Source organism: Heterodontus francisci, chromosome 14 (genome assembly GCF_036365525.1).
Source record: "Heterodontus francisci isolate sHetFra1 chromosome 14, sHetFra1.hap1, whole genome shotgun sequence".
NCBI classification, from domain to species: domain Eukaryota; kingdom Metazoa; phylum Chordata; class Chondrichthyes; order Heterodontiformes; family Heterodontidae; genus Heterodontus; species Heterodontus francisci.
Genome location: NC_090384.1, coordinates 11,714,285 through 11,732,573, shown reverse-complemented (window position 1 = coordinate 11,732,573; position 18,289 = coordinate 11,714,285). Strand labels below are relative to the sequence as shown.

The window sequence follows — 18,289 nt, the reverse complement described above, 5'->3', positions numbered from 1 at the left end:
AATGGTCGGCACAGACTCGGTGGGCCGAAGGGCCTGTTTCAGTGCTGTATCTCTAAACTAAACTAAAACTGAAAGAAATTAGTATTAGTAAAATAGTAGTACTGGAGAAATTAATGGGGCTGAAAGTTGAGTCCCTATCGGCAACCAACTAGTGGGAAAGATATAGAGGAACAAATCTGTTAGGAAATTAGATAGCAGTGCAAAATTTATAGGATAATGATAATGAGGGAATTCATTTATTGCTGAAAATAGAAACATGTTGAAGCTTTTTGTCTTGCACTCATCAGGACAATCTGTAAGAATACCAATGTAAGGGAAAGGAACCACTTTATACTGCACGAGAAGACAGAGCTGATTGGTTGGCAAGTGAACTGTATTTGGTAGAGGCGTTGTCATGGAGAACGCACCAGTTTAACGTGACTGACAGTTAACAGTCAAGCTTTGTTTAAAATTTAAACCAGGCAGCTTGACTCTGATTGATCAAGACATTGCCCTGAGGATGAACCAGAAAATGGCTGCCACTTGTTTTGCTTGGATGAAACAGGTGCAATGTATATGTTCTTTCTGTCTGCAAAGAACAGGGTCTTGTGTAGCTTCCAGTATGTGCAAATGTGCCACACTGCGAGCCCAACTGACAATCTTAAATTGGTTGTCAGTGTAATTCTTAGCACACTGAGGATTATTTAGCAAATGTGGTCCAATCGCGGAATCACATCTAATGTTGGACACTGCGTTTTGAGTTTCGCAAGCACGGACTGGTTGGGTACGGCCTGTACCTTGCCCGTTGCAAACTGCAGAGGGGACATGTTGTTTGATACGATCCGCCAGTCTTTGGGACATATGGCCTAGCATCGTACTGGCATTGAAATTCATATATCACGTTACTAATTTGTGTGACAGACAGGACATCTTTTTTGGCTTGACGGCAGCATCCTGTCAGTGGTGAACACCACACATATTGTGACTGCAGAGTAGCAATGTGAAACAGCTAGCTTCACCTGTTGCTCAAATTTTTGGATAATGTGAGGTAGACTGGGCACTTTTCAGGGCCGAAAATGATGGCCTTCGTCCCGTTCCGAAGTTTGTGTGAAGTAGTTCAGCCATGATCTAGTTGAATGGCAGAGCAGGCTTGAGGGGCTGAATGGTCTCTCTGCTCCTATTTCCTATATTACATGTACCCACCCATTCCACCAGCCTGTCCATACCTTCCTGAAGTCTATTACTATCTTCCTCACTCTACTACACTTCCAAGTTTCATGTCATCTGCCCTGTACCCTCAAGTCCAATTCATTAATGCATCTCAAAGCAGCAGTGATTCAGCTACTGAACCTCAGGGAACATCGCTGTATACCTCCCTCCTGTCTGAAGAACAGCCAATCATCACAGCTCGCAGTTTCCTATCACTTAACCAGTTTTGTATCCATGCTACTACTGACCCTTGTATCCCATGAGCTTCAATTTTCCTAACAAGCCTAATACCTGGTACGTTATCATATGTCCTTTGGAAGTCCCTAAACACAGCATCAACTGCACTGTCCTCAACCACCCTCTCTGTTACCTCATCAAAATCTCAGTGAAGATTTGCCTTGAATAAACCCGTGCCAATTATCCTTCATTAGTCGGTGCTTATTCTCCTGTTGATATTCTGCTGAATTATTGTGTCTAAAAGCCTCCCCAGCATCAAAGTTAAACTGACTAGCCTTTAACTACCAGACTTACCCTTCCCACCTTTTTTTGTAATTTTCTAGTCCTCTGGCACCACCCCTGTATCTGCGAAGGATTGGAAGATTATGGCCAGTGCCTCCACAATGTTCACCCTGACTTTCCTCAGCATCCTTGGATGCATCCCATCCAGACTGGGTGACATACCCCCTTTAAATACTGTCACCCTTTCTCGTAGTTTCTCTAATTTTTATGCCATCCAGTATCCCAGCAATCTCCACATTTACCATAACTTTAGCAAAGTCCTCTTCCTCACAATCTGTGCCAGGCTTTCTCTCCCCCGTCTCTCTCTCTCTCTGCCACCTTTGCCTCCTTCTTTCACATAGATGCCCTCCACCTTTCTCTGCCTCTCAATCTTTCAGTCTGGCTCTCTCCAACTCAGATTCCTCCCCCTCTAATTCCCGTTCTAACACTGACACTCCCTCCCCCTCTCGACATAATTCCTATAATTTAAGAGGGAAATAGAACATGTTGGGGCAAAGCCAATTTTACTAAACTGAGGAGTCATTTAGCGAAAGTGGACTGGAAACAGCGACTTGAAGGTAAATCAGTGTCAGAACAGTGGGAGGCATTCAAAAGGGAGAGTCAAGGGGTTCAGAGTAAACATGTTCCCACAAAGAAAAAGGGTGAGGCAGCCAAATCTACAGCCCCATGGATGTCAAGGAGCCGACAGGGTAATATAAGGCAGAAAAGGAAAGCTTATGTCCAACACCAAGAACTCAATACTACAGAAAGCAAAGAGTATAGAAAGTGAAGGGGTGAAATCAAAAAGGAAATTAGGAAAGCAAAGAGAGAGCATGAAAGAATATTGACAAGAAAAACATCTTTGGGTTCACCTTGATTTTATCAATACATTATACCATATATGCACATATAATACACATCTAGAATACGCTGCCTGAGAACGTGGTGGAGCAGGTTCAACTGAAGCATTCAAAAGGGAATTAGACAATTATCTGAAAAGGAAGAACGTGCAGGGTTATGGGGAGAAGGCAGGGGAATGGTACTGAGGGAGTTGCTCTTTCAGAGAGCTGGTGCAGACACAACGGGCCGAATGGCTGCCTTCTGCACTAACAATTCTGTGATTCTCTGAATACATTAAGAGTAAGAGATTAACTAAGGAGAGAGGAGGGCCTATAAAAGACCGTAGTGTAGGAGCGGAAGATATTGGTATGTTTTTAATGAATACTTTGCGTCTGTCTTCACAAAAGAGAGGGACAATGCAGAGATAAGGAGGAAGAGTGTGAAGTAGTGGATGTGATAAACATAGGGAGAAAAGTATTAATCGGATTAGCATCCTTGAAAGTCGATAAATCACCAGGGCCAGATGAAATGTACCCTAGGCTGTTAAAAGAAGCAAGAGAGGAAAGAGCAGAGGGTCTGACCATCATTTTACAGTCCTCACTGGATACAGGTGTGCTGAGATGACTGGAGAACTGCTAACATCATACCTCTGTTTAAAAAGGGAGCGAGGGATAGACTGAATAATTACAGGCCAGTCAGTCTAACCTCAGTAGTGGGCAAACTATTGGAATCTATTCTGAGAGACAGGATAAACTGTCACTTAGAAAGGCACAGGTTAATCAAGCATAGATTTGTTGAGGAAAGATCTTGTTTGACCAACTTGAATTTTTTGAAGTAACAAGGAAGATAGTGCAGTTGATGTGGTGAACATGGATTTTAGCAAGGCTTTTGACAAGGTCCCACATGGCAGACTTGTTAAAAAAAAAAATACCATGGGATCCAGGGAAATGCAGCAAGATGGATACAAAATTGGCTCAGTGGCAGGATAAAAAGGGTAATTGTTGACGGGTGTTTTAGCAACTGGAGGGTTGTTCCCAGTGGCGTTCTGCTGGGCTCAGTACTGGGTCCCCTGCTTTTTGTGGTATATATTAATGACAAATGTAGAGCCAGAAGACATAAAGATTGGCCATGTGGTAGATAGTGAGGAGAATGGCTGCAGGAAGATATTGGATGGGAAGATGGGCAGAAAAGTGGCAAATGGAATTCAACCTGGAGAAGTGTGAGGTGATGCATTTGGGGAGGTCAAACAAGGCAAAGGAAAACACGATAAATGGGAAAATACTGAGAAGTGTAGAGAAAGTGAAGGATCTTGGAGTGATTGTCCACAAATCCCTGAAGGTAACAGGACAAGTCGATAAGGTGGTTAAGAAGGTATATGGACTCCTTCCCTTTATCAGCCGAGGTATAGAATATAAGAGCAGGGAGGTTATGCTGGAACTGTATAACTCATTGGTTAGGCCACAACTTGAGTACTGTGTGCAGTTCTGGTCACCTCATTACAGAAAGGATGCAATTGCACTGGAGAGGTTACAGAGGAGATTTACCAGGATGTTGCCAGGACTGGAAAAATGCAGTTGAGAAAAGATTGGATAGGCTGGGATTCTCCTTGGAACAGAGAATGCTGAGGGAGATCTGATTGAAATGTACAAGATTTTGAGGGGCCTGGATAGAGGGAGGTGAAGGGTCTGTTCACCTTAGCAGAAAGGTCAGTGATGAGGGGGCATAGATTTAAAGTGATTGCTGGAAAAATTAGAGGGGAGGTGAGGAAAAACCGTTGCACCCAGAGGATGGTGGGGGTCTGGAACTCATTGCCTGAAAGGATGGTTGAGGCAGAAAACCCTCAACTCATTCAAACGGAGTCTGGATATGCACCTCAAGTGCCGTAATCTGCAGGGCGACAGACCAAATGCTGGAAGGTGGAATTAGAATAGGTCGATCGTTTTTTGGCCGGCACAGACACGATGGGCCGAGTGGCCTCTTTCTGTGCCTTAAACTTCCTATGATTCCGCATCCAGCGAATTATAGACCAGTCAGCTGAACATCAACGATAGGAAAAATAATGCAATCCCTACTAAAGGAGAAGAACAGCTAGAAAAGTATAATAATGAATAGTCAGCATGGATTTCAAAAGAAAATATCTTGCTTGACCAACCTATTGAATTGTTGCAGGAAGTAAGAGAGAGTAGACAATGGTAATGTAGAGATTAAGTGGCGCAGTGGTTAGCACTGCAGCCTCACAGTTCCAGCGATCCGGGTTCGGTTCCGGGTACTGCCTGTGCAGAGTGTGCAAGTTCTCCCTGTGACCGCGCGGGTTTCAGCCGGGTGCTCCGGTTTTCTCCCACAGCCAAAGACTTGCAGGTTGATAGGTAAACTGGCCATTGTAAATTGCCCCTAGTGTAGATAGGTGGAAGGAGAATTGAGGGAAGGTGGGAATATGGGATTAATGTAGGGTTAGTATAAAATGGGTGCTAGATGGTAGGCACAGACTCAGTGGGCCGAAGGGCCTGTTTCAGTGCAGTATCTCTAAAAAAAAATGTAGTTCATCTGGATTTTCAAAAGGCCTTCGATAAGGTGCCGCATAATCAACTAATGGATAATGAATGTGGAGTCAGCAGACAAGTGGCAAAATGGATTTCTTGCTCGCTGGCTTCAAGACAGAAAGTAGAGCAAAGGATTAAAGGGTAAAAAATTCAGGGTGGCAGGAGGAGGGAAGGATCTGTGCTGGGACAGCTGCTGTTCACAATTTATATTAATGATTTGGACTTTGGAATCAAAAACACTTTCTAAACTTGCAGATGACACCAAATTGGGGAGGATAGTCAATACTGAGGGGTATGCAACAAATTACAGGAGGACATGGACAAACCTGTAGAATGGGCAAATAATTGGCAAATGACGTCCAACACAGTTAAATGAGAGGTAGTACATTTTAGTAGGCGGAAAAGGGAAGTCACACAATACTTGGAACGTGCAAGTCTAGGTGGGATAGGGGAACAAAGTTCTTCCTCACATCCCCCTGCATCACTTGCCCAAAACGTCAGATCTGTGTCCCCAAGGCTTTATACCATCAGGCGAATGAGAACAGCTTTTCTTGTCATCCACTGCCCTCTCCTCACACACTACCCCGCTCCCCTCATACCCTCCCCCTCCTTCCTTCCTGTTGTCTCACACACTTCCCCCACCCCCTCACTCACTCCTGCCCGCACATCCTCCCCCTCGCCCTCCTTCCCTCACCCTTCCTTCACATCCTCCTCTGCCTTCAGTCTCCGCACTCCCCCTCCTTCCCTCCCCTCTCCCCTCCCTCCCTCCCCTCCTTCCCTCCCCTCCCCCTCCTTCCCCTCTCCTTCCCTCCCCTCTCCCCGCACTCCCCCTCCTTCCATCCCTCCCCTCTCCTCGCACTCCCCCCTCCCTTCCCTTCTCCTCGCACTCCCCCCTCCCTTCCCCTCTCCCCGCACAGCCCCTCCCTTCCCCTCGCAGTCCCCCTCCTTCCCTCTCCCCCGCCTTCCCTCCCTCCTTCCTTCCCTCCCTACCCTCTCCCCCTCCTTCCCTCCCTACCCTCTCCCCCTCCTTCCCTCCCTACCCTCTCCCCCTCCTTCCCTCCCTACCCTCTCCCCCTCCTTCCCTCCCTCCTCCTCCTCCTCCTTCCTAACCTCCCCCTCTTCCTCCCCTCTCCCCCTCCTTCCTTCCCTCCCTTCCCTCTCCCCCTCCTTCCCTCCCTCACCCCCACTCCCTCCCCACTAACAACCCTCCCTCCCCTCCCCCCCCCACTCCCCCTCCTTCCCTCCCCTCTCCCCCTCCTTCCCTCTCCCCCCCCATCTCCCCCTCCTCCTCCTTCCTTCCCTCCCTCCCCTCTCCCCCTCCTTCCCTCCCACCACTCCCCCTCCTGCCTTCCCTCCCTCCCCTCTCCCCTTCCTTCACTCCCCTCCCTCTCCCCTCCCATCTCCCCCTCCCCTCTCCCCCCACACACCCTCCTTCCCTCCCCTCTCTCCCCACTCCTTCCCTCCCTCCCCTCTCCCCCCACTGTCCCTCCTTCCTTCCCTACCTCTCCTCTCCCCCTCCTTCTTTCCCTCCCTCCCCTCACCCCCCTCCTTGCCCTCTCCCCTCCCCCTCCCTCCCCTTCCTTACCTCTCTGCCCTCTCCCCCCACTGCCCCTCCGTCCTTCCCTACCTCCCCTCTCCCCCTCCTTCCCTCCCACCCCCTCCTTCCCAACCTCCCCTCTCCCCCTCCTTCCCAACCTCCCCTCTCCCCCCCCCTTCCCAACCTCCCCTCTCCCCCCCCCTTCCCAACCTCCCCTCTCCCCCCCCTCCCCCCTTCCCAACCTCCCCTCTCCCCCCCTTCCCAACCTCCCCTCTTCCCCCCCCTTCCCAACCTCCCCTCTCACCCCCCTTCCCTCCCTCACACCCACTAACAACCCTCCCTCCCCTCTCTCCCCACTCCCCCTCCTTCCCACCCCTCTCCCCCTCCTTCCCTCCCTCCCCCTCCTTCCCCCCACTCCCCCTCCTCCCCCCCCCCCCATCTGCCCCTCCTCCCCCCCCCCCATCTCCCCCTCCTCCCCCCCCCCCCATCTCCCCCTCCTCCCCCCCCCCCCCATCTCCCCCTCCACCCCCCCCCCCCATCTCCCCCTCCTCCCCCCCCCCATCTCCCCCTCCTCCCCCCCCCATCTCCCCCTCCTCCCCCCCCCATCTCCCCCTCCTCCTCCTTCCTTCCCTCCCTCCCCTCTCCCCCTCCTTCCCTCCCTCCCCTCTCCCCCTCCTTCCCTCCCTCCCCTCTCCCCCTCCTTCCCTCCCTCCCCTCTCCCCCTCCTTCCCTCCCTCCAATCTCCCACCACTCCCCCTCCTGCCTTCCCTCCCTCCCCTCTCCCCCTCCTTCCCTCCCCTCCCTCCCATCTCCCCCCACTCCCCCTCCTTCCCTCCCATCACCCCCTCCCCTCTCCCCCCACACACCCTCCTTCCCTCCCTCCCCTCTCCTTCCCTCCCTCCCCTCTCCCCCCACTGTCCCTCCTTCCTTCCCTACCTCTCCTCTCCCCCTCCTTCCCTCCCTCCCCCTCCTTCCCAACCTCCCCTCTCCCCCCCCTTCCCAACCTCCCCTCTCTCTCCCCCCCTTCCCAACCTCCCCTCTCCCCCCCCCCCTTCCCAACCTCCCCTCTCCCCCCCCCCCTTCCCAACCTCCCCTCTCTCCCCCCCCCCTTCCCAACCTCCCCTCTCTCCCCCCCCCCCTTCCCAACCTCCCCTCTCCCCCCCCACTTCCCAACCTCCCCTCTCCCCCCCCCCCCCTTCCCAACCTCCCCTCTCCCCCCCCCCCCCCTTCCCAACCTCCCCTCTCCCCCCCCCCCTTCCCAACCTCCCCTCTCCCCCCCCTTCCCAACCTCCCCTCTCCCCCCCCTTCCCAACCTCCCCTCTCCCCCCACTCCCCCTCCTTCCCTCAATCCCCTCTCCCCCCACTTCCCTCAATCCCCTATCCATCCCTCCCCGCACCCCCTCTCCCCGCACTCCCCCTCCTTCCCTCCCCTCTGCCCGCACTCGCCCCCTTCCCTCCCCTCTGTCCGCACTCCCCGCCCCTCTGTCCGCACTCCCCGCCCCGCACTCGCCCCCTTCCCTCCCCTCTGTCCGCACTCCCCGCCCCGCACTCGCCCCCTTCCCTCCCCTCTGTCCGCACTCCCCGCCCCGCACTCGCCCCCTTCCCTCCCCTCTGTCCGCACTCCCCTCAGACCTTCCCTCATACCCGCACTCCCCTCAGACCTTCCCTCATACCCGCACTCCCCTCAGACCTTCCCTCATACCCGCACTCCCCTCAGACCTTCCCTCATACCCGCACTCCCCTCAGACCTTCCCTCATACCCGCACTCCCCTCAGACCTTCCCTCATACCCGCACTCCCCTCAGACCTTCCCTCATACCCGCACTCCCCTCAGACCTTCCCTCATACCCGCACTCCCCTCAGACCTTCCCTCATACCTTCCCTCATACCCGCACTCCCCTCATACCTTCCCTCATACCCGCACTCCCCTCATACCTTCCCTCATACCCGCACTCCCCTCATACCTTCCCTCATACCCGCACTCCCCTCATACCTTCCCTCATACCCGCACTCCCCTCATACCTTCCCTCATACCCGCACTCCCCTCATACCTTCCCTCATACCCGCACTCCCCTCATACCTTCCCTCATACCCGCACTCCCCTCATACCTTCCCTCATACCCGCACTCCCCTCATACCTTCCCTCATACCCGCACTCCCCTCATACCTTCCCTCATACCCGCACTCCCCTCATACCTTCCCTCATACCCGCACTCCCCTCATACCTTCCCTCATACCCGCACTCCCCTCATACCTTCCCTCATACCCGCACTCCCCTCATACCTTCCCTCATACCCGCACTCCCCTCATACCTTCCCTCATAACCGCACTCCCCTCATACCTTCCCTCATACCCGCACTCCCCTCATACCTTCCCTCATACCCGCACTCCCCTCATCCCTTCCCTCATACCCGCACTCCCCTCATCCCTCCCCTCATACCCGCACTCCCCTCATACCTCCCCTCATACCTCCCCTCATACCCGCACTCCCCTCATACCTCCCCTCATACCTCCCCTCATACCCGCACTCCCCTCATACCTCCCCTCATACCCGCACTCCCCTCATACCTCCCCTCATACCCGCACTCCCCTCATACCTCCCCTCATACCCGCACTCCCCTCATACCTCCCCTCATACCCGCACTCCCCTCATACCTCCCCTCATACCCGCACTCCCCTCATACCTCCCCTCATACCCGCACTCCCCTCATACCTCCCCTCATACCCGCACTCCCCTCATACCTCCCCTCATACCCGCACTCCCCTCATACCTCCCCTCATACCTCCCCTCATACCTCCCCTCATACCTCCCCTCATACCTCCCCTCATACCCGCACTCCCCTCATACCTCCCCTCATACCCGCACTCCCCTCATACCTCCCCTCATACCCGCACTCCCCTCATACCTCCCCTCATACCCGCACTCCCCTCATACCTCCCCTCATACCCGCACTCCCCTCATACCTCCCCTCATACCCGCACTCCCCTCATACCTCCCCTCATACCCGCACTCCCCTCATACCTCCCCTCATACCCGCACTCCCCTCATACCTCCCCTCATACCCGCACTCCCCTCATACCTCCCCTCATACCCGCACTCCCCTCATACCTCCCCTCATACCCGCACTCCCCTCATACCTCCCCTCATACCCGCACTCCCCTCATACCTCCCCTCATACCCGCACTCCCCTCATACCTCCCCTCATACCCGCACTCCCCTCATACCTCCCCTCATACCCGCACTCCCCTCATACCTCCCCTCATACCCGCACTCCCCTCATACCTCCCCTCATACCCGCACTCCCCTCATACCTTCCCTCATACCCGCACTCCCCTCATACCTTCCCTCATACCCGCACTCCCCTCATACCTTCCCTCATACCCGCACTCCCCTCATACCTTCCCTCATACCCGCACTCCCCTCATACCTTCCCTCATACCCGCACTCCCCTCATACCTTCCCTCATACCCGCACTCCCCTCATACCTTCCCTCCCCGCACTCCCCTCATACCTTCCCTCCCCGCACTCCCCTCATACCTCCCCTCATACCTCCCCTCATACCTCCCCTCATACCTCCCCTCATACCCGCACTCCCCTCATACCTTCCCTCATACCCGCACTCCCCTCATACCTTCCCTCATACCCGCACTCCCCTCATACCTTCCCTCCCCGCACTCCCCTCATACCTTCCCTCCCCGCACTCCCCTCATACCTCCCCTCATACCCGCACTCCCCTCATACCTCCCCTCATACCCGCACTCCCCTCATACCTCCCCTCATACCCGCACTCCCCTCATACCTCCCCTCATACCCGCACTCCCCTCATACCTCCCCTCATACCCGCACTCCCCTCATACCTCCCCTCATACCCGCACTCCCCTCATACCTCCCCTCATACCCGCACTCCCCTCATACCTCCCCTCATACCCGCACTCCCCTCATACCTCCCCTCATACCCGCACTCCCCTCATACCTCCCCTCATACCCGCACTCCCCTCATACCTCCCCTCATACCCGCACTCCCCTCATACCTCCCCTCATACCCGCACTCCCCTCATACCTCCCCTCATACCCGCACTCCCCTCATACCTTCCCTCATACCCGCACTCCCCTCATACCTTCCCTCATACCCGCACTCCCCTCATACCTTCCCTCATACCCGCACTCCCCTCATACCTTCCCTCATACCCGCACTCCCCTCATACCTTCCCTCATACCCGCACTCCCCTCATACCTTCCCTCATACCCGCACTCCCCTCATACCTTCCCTCATACCCGCACTCCCCTCATACCTTCCCTCATACCCGCACTCCCCTCATACCTTCCCTCATACCCGCACTCCCCTCATACCTTCCCTCATACCCGCACTCCCCTCATACCTTCCCTCCCCGCACTCCCCTCATACCTTCCCTCCCCGCACTCCCCTCATACCTTCCCTCCCCGCACTCCCCTCATACCTTCCCTCCCCGCACTCCCCTCATACCTTCCCTCCCCGCACTCCCCTCATACCTTCCCTCCCCTCCCCATCCCTCCCTCTTCATTCCCTCCCCTCACTATCGTCCTCCATCTCCTAACAACTCTCCCCACACCCCTCATCTTCTACCCCTTCCTCAGCCCCTAACCCCTACCCTTCCACATTCTCTCCTCACCCTCCTCCTCCTGCCCTCTCACCTCCATCCCCTCCCTCATCTCCTCCCCCTCCTGAACCCTGCCCACCCTCAATCCTTCATCCACACCCTCCCACACATTCACCCCTTCCTCCCCTCACGATAACCCTCCCCCCATTCCCTCCTCAGCCCCTAACCAGTCTCCCCCACTCCTCCTTCTATCTCCTCCGAACATCTCCTGCTCTTACCCTCACCCACCTCCTCTCTCCTCCACTCCCCTTCCCCAGCCCCTCCTCACCTCTCACATCACGCTCCTTCTCCTCACCTCCTCCCCCTCGCCTCTCAACTCCTTCCCTGACCCCCGCCCCTCCGGGCCTGCTCGTCAGCCTCTAATTCTCGCCTCCCGATTCTGGTCCTAGTTTCTCCGCCGCAGCTACCTGATCAGGTCTCGATATCCGAGAAAGGAGAGGACGAGGAGGAGAGGCTCTGAGGGCAGGAGCTGCGCACACAGCTGATCCTCGGCCTCAACAACATCCAAGCCCGCGGCCGCCATCTTACCGCCGGATCCGAGCCTGCCCCGAAGGCGGAGCTTCCGTACAGCCCCACCCCTGGGCGGAGCTCCGCAGAGTCCCTCCCCCTCAGGGCGGAGCTCCGCAGAGTCCCTCCCCCTCAGGGCGGAGCTCCCGTACAGCCCCACCCCCGGGCGGAGCTCCGCAGAGTCCCTCCCCCTCAGGGCGGAGCTCCCGTACAGCCCCACCCCCGGGCGGAGCTCCGCAGAGTCCCTCCCCCTCAGGGCGGAGCTCCCGTACAGCCCCACCCCTAGGGCGGAGCTCCGCAGAGTCCCTCCCCCTCAGGGCGGAGCTCCCGTACAGCCCCACCCCTAGGGCGGAGCTCCGCAGAGTCCCTCCCCCTCAGGGCGGAGCTCCCGCACAGCCCCACCCGCGGGCGGAGCTTCCGCACAGCCCCACCCCCGGCCGGAGCTCCGCAGAGTCCCTCCCCCTCAGGGCGGAGCTCCCGTACAGCCCCACCCCTAGGGCGGAGCTCCGCAGAGTCCCTCCCCCTCAGGGCTGAGCTCCCGTACAGCCCCACCCCAAGGGCGGAGCTTCGCAGAGTCCCTCCCCTTCAGGGCGGAGCTCCCGCACAGCCCCACCCCCGGGCGGATGTTCCGCACAGCCCCACCCCCGGGCGGAGCTCCCGCACAGCCCCACCCCTGGGCGGAGCTCCCGCACAGCCCCACCCCTGGGCGGAGCTCCCGCACAGCCCCACCCCTGGGCGGAGTTCCCGCACAGCCCCACCCCCGGGCGGAGCTCCCGCACAGCCCCACCCCCGGGCGGAGCTCCCGCACAGCCCCACCCCTGGGCGGAGTTCCCGCACAGCCCCACCCCTGGGCGGAGCTCCCGCACAGCCCCACCCCTGGGCGGAGCTCCCGCACAGCCCCACCCCTAGGGCGGAGCTCTGCAGAATCCCTCCCCTCAGGGCGGAGCTCCCACACAGCCCCACCCCTAGGGCGGAGCTCCGCAGAGTCCCTCCCCCTCAGGGCGGAGCTCCCGCACAGCCCCACCCCTAGTGCGGAGCTCCAGCACAGCCCCACCCCTGGGCGGAGCTCCAGCACAGCCCCATCTCTGGGCGGAGCTCCCACACAGCCCCACCCTCTACCTCACCTCCGGGGCGGTGATCCCGCACAGATCCTCCCCTAGGGCGGAGCTCCGCAGAATCCCTCCCCCTCAGGGCGGAGCTCCCACACAACCCCACCCTCTCCCCTCTTCGGGACGGAGATCCCGCTCAGCCCCTCCCCCTCAGGGCGGAGCTCCTGCAATGGCGAGCTCCCTAGGTGGAGATCCCACACAGACCCTCCCCCTGTGAATGAGGTGAGAGTAACTGCCCCTGACATCAAGGAACCCCAGCAAAACCGGAGTCAGAACCTTGCACGAAGGAAGATGGTTGTGGTTATTGAGGTCAATCATCTGAGCTCCAAGAAAGCATTGCAGGAGTTCCTCAGGGTAGTGTCCTAGGCCCAACCATCTTCAGCTGCTTCATCAATGACCTTTCCTTCACCCCAGGCCCTCAGTGGCAGCAGTGTGTTTCATCTGTAAGATGAACTGCAGCAACTTGCCGAGTAATGTTCGACAACAACTTCCAAGCCCACGACCTCTTCCACCTTGAAGGAGAAGGGCAGCAGACGCATGGAAAGAGCACCATCAGCAAGTTCCCCTCCAAATCACACACCATGCAGTTTATCAACCTTCATTCACCATCACTGGGTCAAAACCTTGGCAGCCCTCCCAAACAGCACCTACACAGATGGACTGCAGTGACTCAAGAAGGTGGCTCCGTACCACCTTCTCAGGGGCAATAACTGCTGGCCTTCCCTGTGACTGAATAAGTAAAACATAAAGCACCTTACCCATCCTTTCCCTCTATTATCATCAGCCCTACATATTCATCTTTTCTCTATGTCCTTTAATCCCACCTACCCACCTTCTCCCCTATCCCCAAACCTCACCTTCACCCCTATCCCCAAACCTCACCTTCTCCCCTATCCCCAAACCTCACCTTCTCCCCTATCCCCAAACCTCACCTTCTCCACTATCCCCAAACCTCACCTTCTCCCCTATACCCAAACGTCACCTTCTCCCCTATCCCCAAACGTCACCTTCTCCCCTATCCCCAAACGTCACCTTCTCCCCTATCCCCAAACGTCACCTTCTCCACTATCCCCAAACGTCACCTTCTCCCCATCCCCAAACCTCACCTTCTCCCCATATCCCCCACCTACCCACCTTCTCCCCCATCCCCAAATCTCACCTTCTCCACTATCCCCAAACGTCACCTTCTCCCCATCCCCAAACGTCACCTTCTCCCCATCCCCAAACCTCACCTTCTCCCCATATCCCCCACCTACCCACCTTCTCCCCCATCCCCAAACCTCACCTTCTCCCCATCCACAAACCTCACCTTCTCCCCTATCCCCAAACGTCACCTTCTCCCCTATCCCCAAACGTCACCTTCTCCCCTATCCCCAAACGTCACCTTCTCCCCTATCCCCTATCCCCAAACGTCACCTTCTCCCCTATCCCCAAACGTCACCTTCTCCACTATCCCCAAACGTCACCTTCTCCCCATCCCCAAACCTCACCTCCCCATATCCCCCACCTACCCACCTTCTCCCCCATCCCCAAATCTCACCTCTCCTATCCCCAAACCTCACCTTTTCCCTATCCCCAAACCCCACCTTCTCCCCTATCCCCAAACCTCACCTTCTCCCCTATCCCCAAACCCCACCTTCTCCCCTATCCCCAAACCTCACCACCTCCCCTATCCCCAAACCTCACCTCCCCATCTCCCCCACTTACCCACCTTCTCCCCATCCCCAAACCTCACCTTCTCCCCATCCCCAAACCTCACCTTCTCCCCCATCCCCAAACCTCACCTTCTCCCCCATCCCCAAACCTCACCTTCTCCCCCATCCCCAAACCTCACCTTCTCCCCTATCCCCAAACCTCACCTTCTCCCCATCTCCCCCACTTACCCACCTTCTCCCCATCCCCAAACCTCACCTTCTCCCCATCCTCAAATGTCACCTTCTCCCCATCCCCAAACCTCACCTTCTCCCCATCCCCAAACCTCACCTTCTCCCCCATCCCCAAACCCCACCTTCTCCCCTATCCCCAAACCCCACCTTCTCCCCCATCCCCAAACCTCACCTTCTCCCCTATTCTCAAACCTCACCTTCTCCCCTATTCCCCACCCTAAGCTACCCACCTTCTCCCCATATACCCCACCCCCACCGACCTACCTTCTCCTCATGTCCCCCACCCCCACCTACCTTCCTTCTCTCCATATCCCCCAACCCACCTACCCTCCTCTTCCCCTTATCCCCCACCCTCAACTACCGCCCCTTCTCTCCATATCCCCCAACCCTACCTACCCTCCTTCTCCCCATATACACCACCCTCACCTACCCTCCTTCTCCCCATATCCCCCACTCTCACCTACCTTCCTTCTCCCCATATCCCCCAACCCCCACCTACCCTCCTTCCCTCCATATCCCCCACCCTCACCTACCCACCTTCTCCCCATGTCCTCCAACCCCACCTACCCTCCTTTTCTCCATATCCCCCACCCTCACCTACCTTCCTTTTCCCCAAATCCTCCACCCTCACCTCCCCTCCCCTCCTTCTCCCCTCCTTCACCTTCTCTCCTTTCACCCATATCCCCCACCCTCACCTACCCTCCTTCTCTCCATATCCCCCACCCTCACCTACTCTCCTTCCCCCCCATATCCCGCACCCTCACCTACCTTCCTTTTCCCCATATCCCCCACCCTCACCTACCCTCCTTCCCCCCCATATCCCGCACCCTCACCTACCTTCCTTTTCCCCATATCCCCCACCCTCACCTACCCTCCTTCCCCCCCATATCCCCCACCCTCACCTACCCTCCTTCCCCCACTATCCCGCACCCTCACCTACCTTCCTTTTCCCCATATCCCCCACCCTCACCTACCCTCCTTCTCCCCATAATCTCTCCACCATTAGGGGTTCAGGTATGTTCTCATAACATGGAAGCATTGGAGAAAATGCAAAAACAATTGACAAGGATGGTACTAGAACTGGGAGATTGCAACTACCAGGAAAGATTGAACAGGTTGTGACCTTTTTCTTTCAAAAAGAGATCCAGCAGAGACTTGATAGAGGTCTTTAAAATTAGGAGTCGATTAGACAGGGTAGATATGGAGAGAATGTTTCCACTCTTGGGAGAATCCAAATCTCGGGACCATAAATGTAAGATAGTTACTAATAAATCCAATCGGGAAATAAGGAGAAATTTCTTTACTCAGTGAGTGGTGAGAATGTGGAACTCGATACAACAGGAAATGGTTGAGGCACATAGGTTAGATACTTTCACAGAATCACAGAATTGTTACAGCACAGAAGGAGGCTATTCGGCCCATTGTGTCTGCATGGCTCTTCAAAAGAACATTTCACCAAGTACCACTTCCCCGCCCTCCCCCCTTCTACCCGTAACCTTGCACTTTCTTCCTTTTCATATAACAGTCAAATTTCCTTTTCATTGCCTCCACTACACTCTCAGGCAGTGCATTCCAGACCTTAACCACTCGCTGCGTGAAAAAGATTTTCCTTATGTCACTTTTGCTTCTTTTCCCAATTTCTTTAATTCTGTGCCCTCTCGTTCTCGATCCTTTCATGAGTGGGAATAGTTTCTCTCTACTCTGTCCAGACCCCTCATGATTTTGAATACCTCTATCAAATCACCTCTCAGCCTTCTCTTCTCCAAGGAAAACAGTCCTAACTTCTCCAATCATCTTCATAACTGAAATTCCTCATCCCTGGAAACACTCTCATGAATCTTTTCTGTCCTCCCTCCAAAGCCTTCACATCTTTCCTAACATGCGGTGCCCAGAACTGGGCCCAATACTCCAGCTGATCTCCTTAATTTACTCAAATCTCTCCAAGTGCCAATTAATTTTTTTCCCAATTATTGTTTCTAAAACCTTACCCAACTGATGTTAAACTGACCAGCCTATACTTACCAGGAATGTCCTTATACTCATTCTTGCATAAGGGTGTCACACATTTGCTACTTTCAATCCTTTCTGGCACCTCCCTCATATCTAGGGAAAATTGGAAAATTATGGCAAGCCCTTCTGCTATCTCCATTGCACTTCCTTCAGCAACCTGGGATGCAAGCCATCCAAATCAGGTGACTTATCCACTCTCAACATAGCCAGCCATTCCAGTACATCCTGCCCATCAATTTTCACCCCATCCATTACCTCTACCGTCTCTGCTTCTACTGATATTTTGTCAGCATCCTCTTAGTAAACATCGATACAATGTACTCATTAAGTATTATAACCTTGGCCTGCTCCCTGTTACAGCCACGTGGTGAAGGGTAAGGGTGGTTCCCACTGTCCAATTCCCACCTGACAGCAGCAAGTGTTTTTTGTTATTAGGGTTTAACCCCCTTGTGTTTTATTTGTCAAATAAACAGACAGTGACAGGTTTTCTTGTAGGTTTCAGACAGAAGATGAATTATTCATTGAGCAATACACCTTATCCCAAAATTGTCGCAACCTCATCCACTCTCACATTCATTCGAATACTCCCACACAAGAGACAGAGAAGAAAAGGGGTCATTGTTTTTTAAGTGACGTAGGGTTTTGGGTGTTCACGGTAAACCTGTTTAATTCTCTCAGAAGTCAAGTTCCTGGTGGTTGCAGGCCTGAGCTGTTTGTAGATTTCTCTGTGGGTTGAAAGTTCAGTTTGAAGACAGAGAATCACTTCCAATTCACTGCTGCACCAGTTGTAAATGTAGAATTATCACCCTCTTTGTCCCTATCGGACTGACCTCACCTTTTACTACCTACTTACTATTTACATGTCAGTCGAAGATGTTTAGATTCCCATTTATGTTAACTGCCATTTTATTTTCATATTCTCTCTTTGTCAGTCTTATTTCCCTCTTTATTTCCTCTCTTATTGTATTTGGCCTTGTATTTGGTTCTCAATAGAAGAATTCACCTGACATGCATCATACACCCTCTGTTTTCCGTTTCATTATATTCTCTATCTTCCTCATCATCTGAGGAGCCCTGGCGTTGGTTCCTTTACCTTTCACTCTTGTTGGAATGTACCGAGCCTGTAGCTGAAACTTCTCCTTCTTAAAGATCAACCATTGTTCTGTTACAGTTTTTCCTGTCTATCTGTAGTTCCATTTTACCCTGGCTAGATCCCCTCTCATCCCATTGAAGATAGCCCTCTTCCAATTTAGAAGTTTTACTTTAGATTGTTCTTTGCTCTTGTCCATTACTAATCTAAACCTTATGATACAATGATCACTCTTACCCAAGTGTACCCCACAGACACTTGATCCAATTGGCTCACCTCATTCCTCAGCACCAGATCCAGCAATGTCTCCTTCTTAATTGGACTGGAACATACTGGTCAAGGAAGTTCTCCTGAAAACATTTCAGAAATTCTTCCCCCTCCTTTCCCTTTACTCCAACATTATCCTAATTGACATTTGGGTAGTTAAAGTCCCCCAATGTCACCACT

General features: G+C 54.6%; 1 protein-coding gene across 1 annotated transcript in view; it reads right to left on the bottom strand.

Moving 5' to 3' along the window:
* Nucleotides 1-11,808, bottom strand: part of fbxo3 (F-box protein 3) — a 48,362-nt gene extending 36,554 nt beyond the window's left edge. Inside the window, exon 1 of the mRNA XM_068046779.1 lies at nt 11,648-11,808. Coding sequence (XP_067902880.1) covers nt 11,648-11,763 — 116 coding nt within the window. The 5' untranslated portion in view covers nt 11,764-11,808. The remainder of the gene's footprint in view (nt 1-11,647) is intronic.
* Between the last annotated feature and the right edge of the window lie 6,481 nt (nt 11,809-18,289).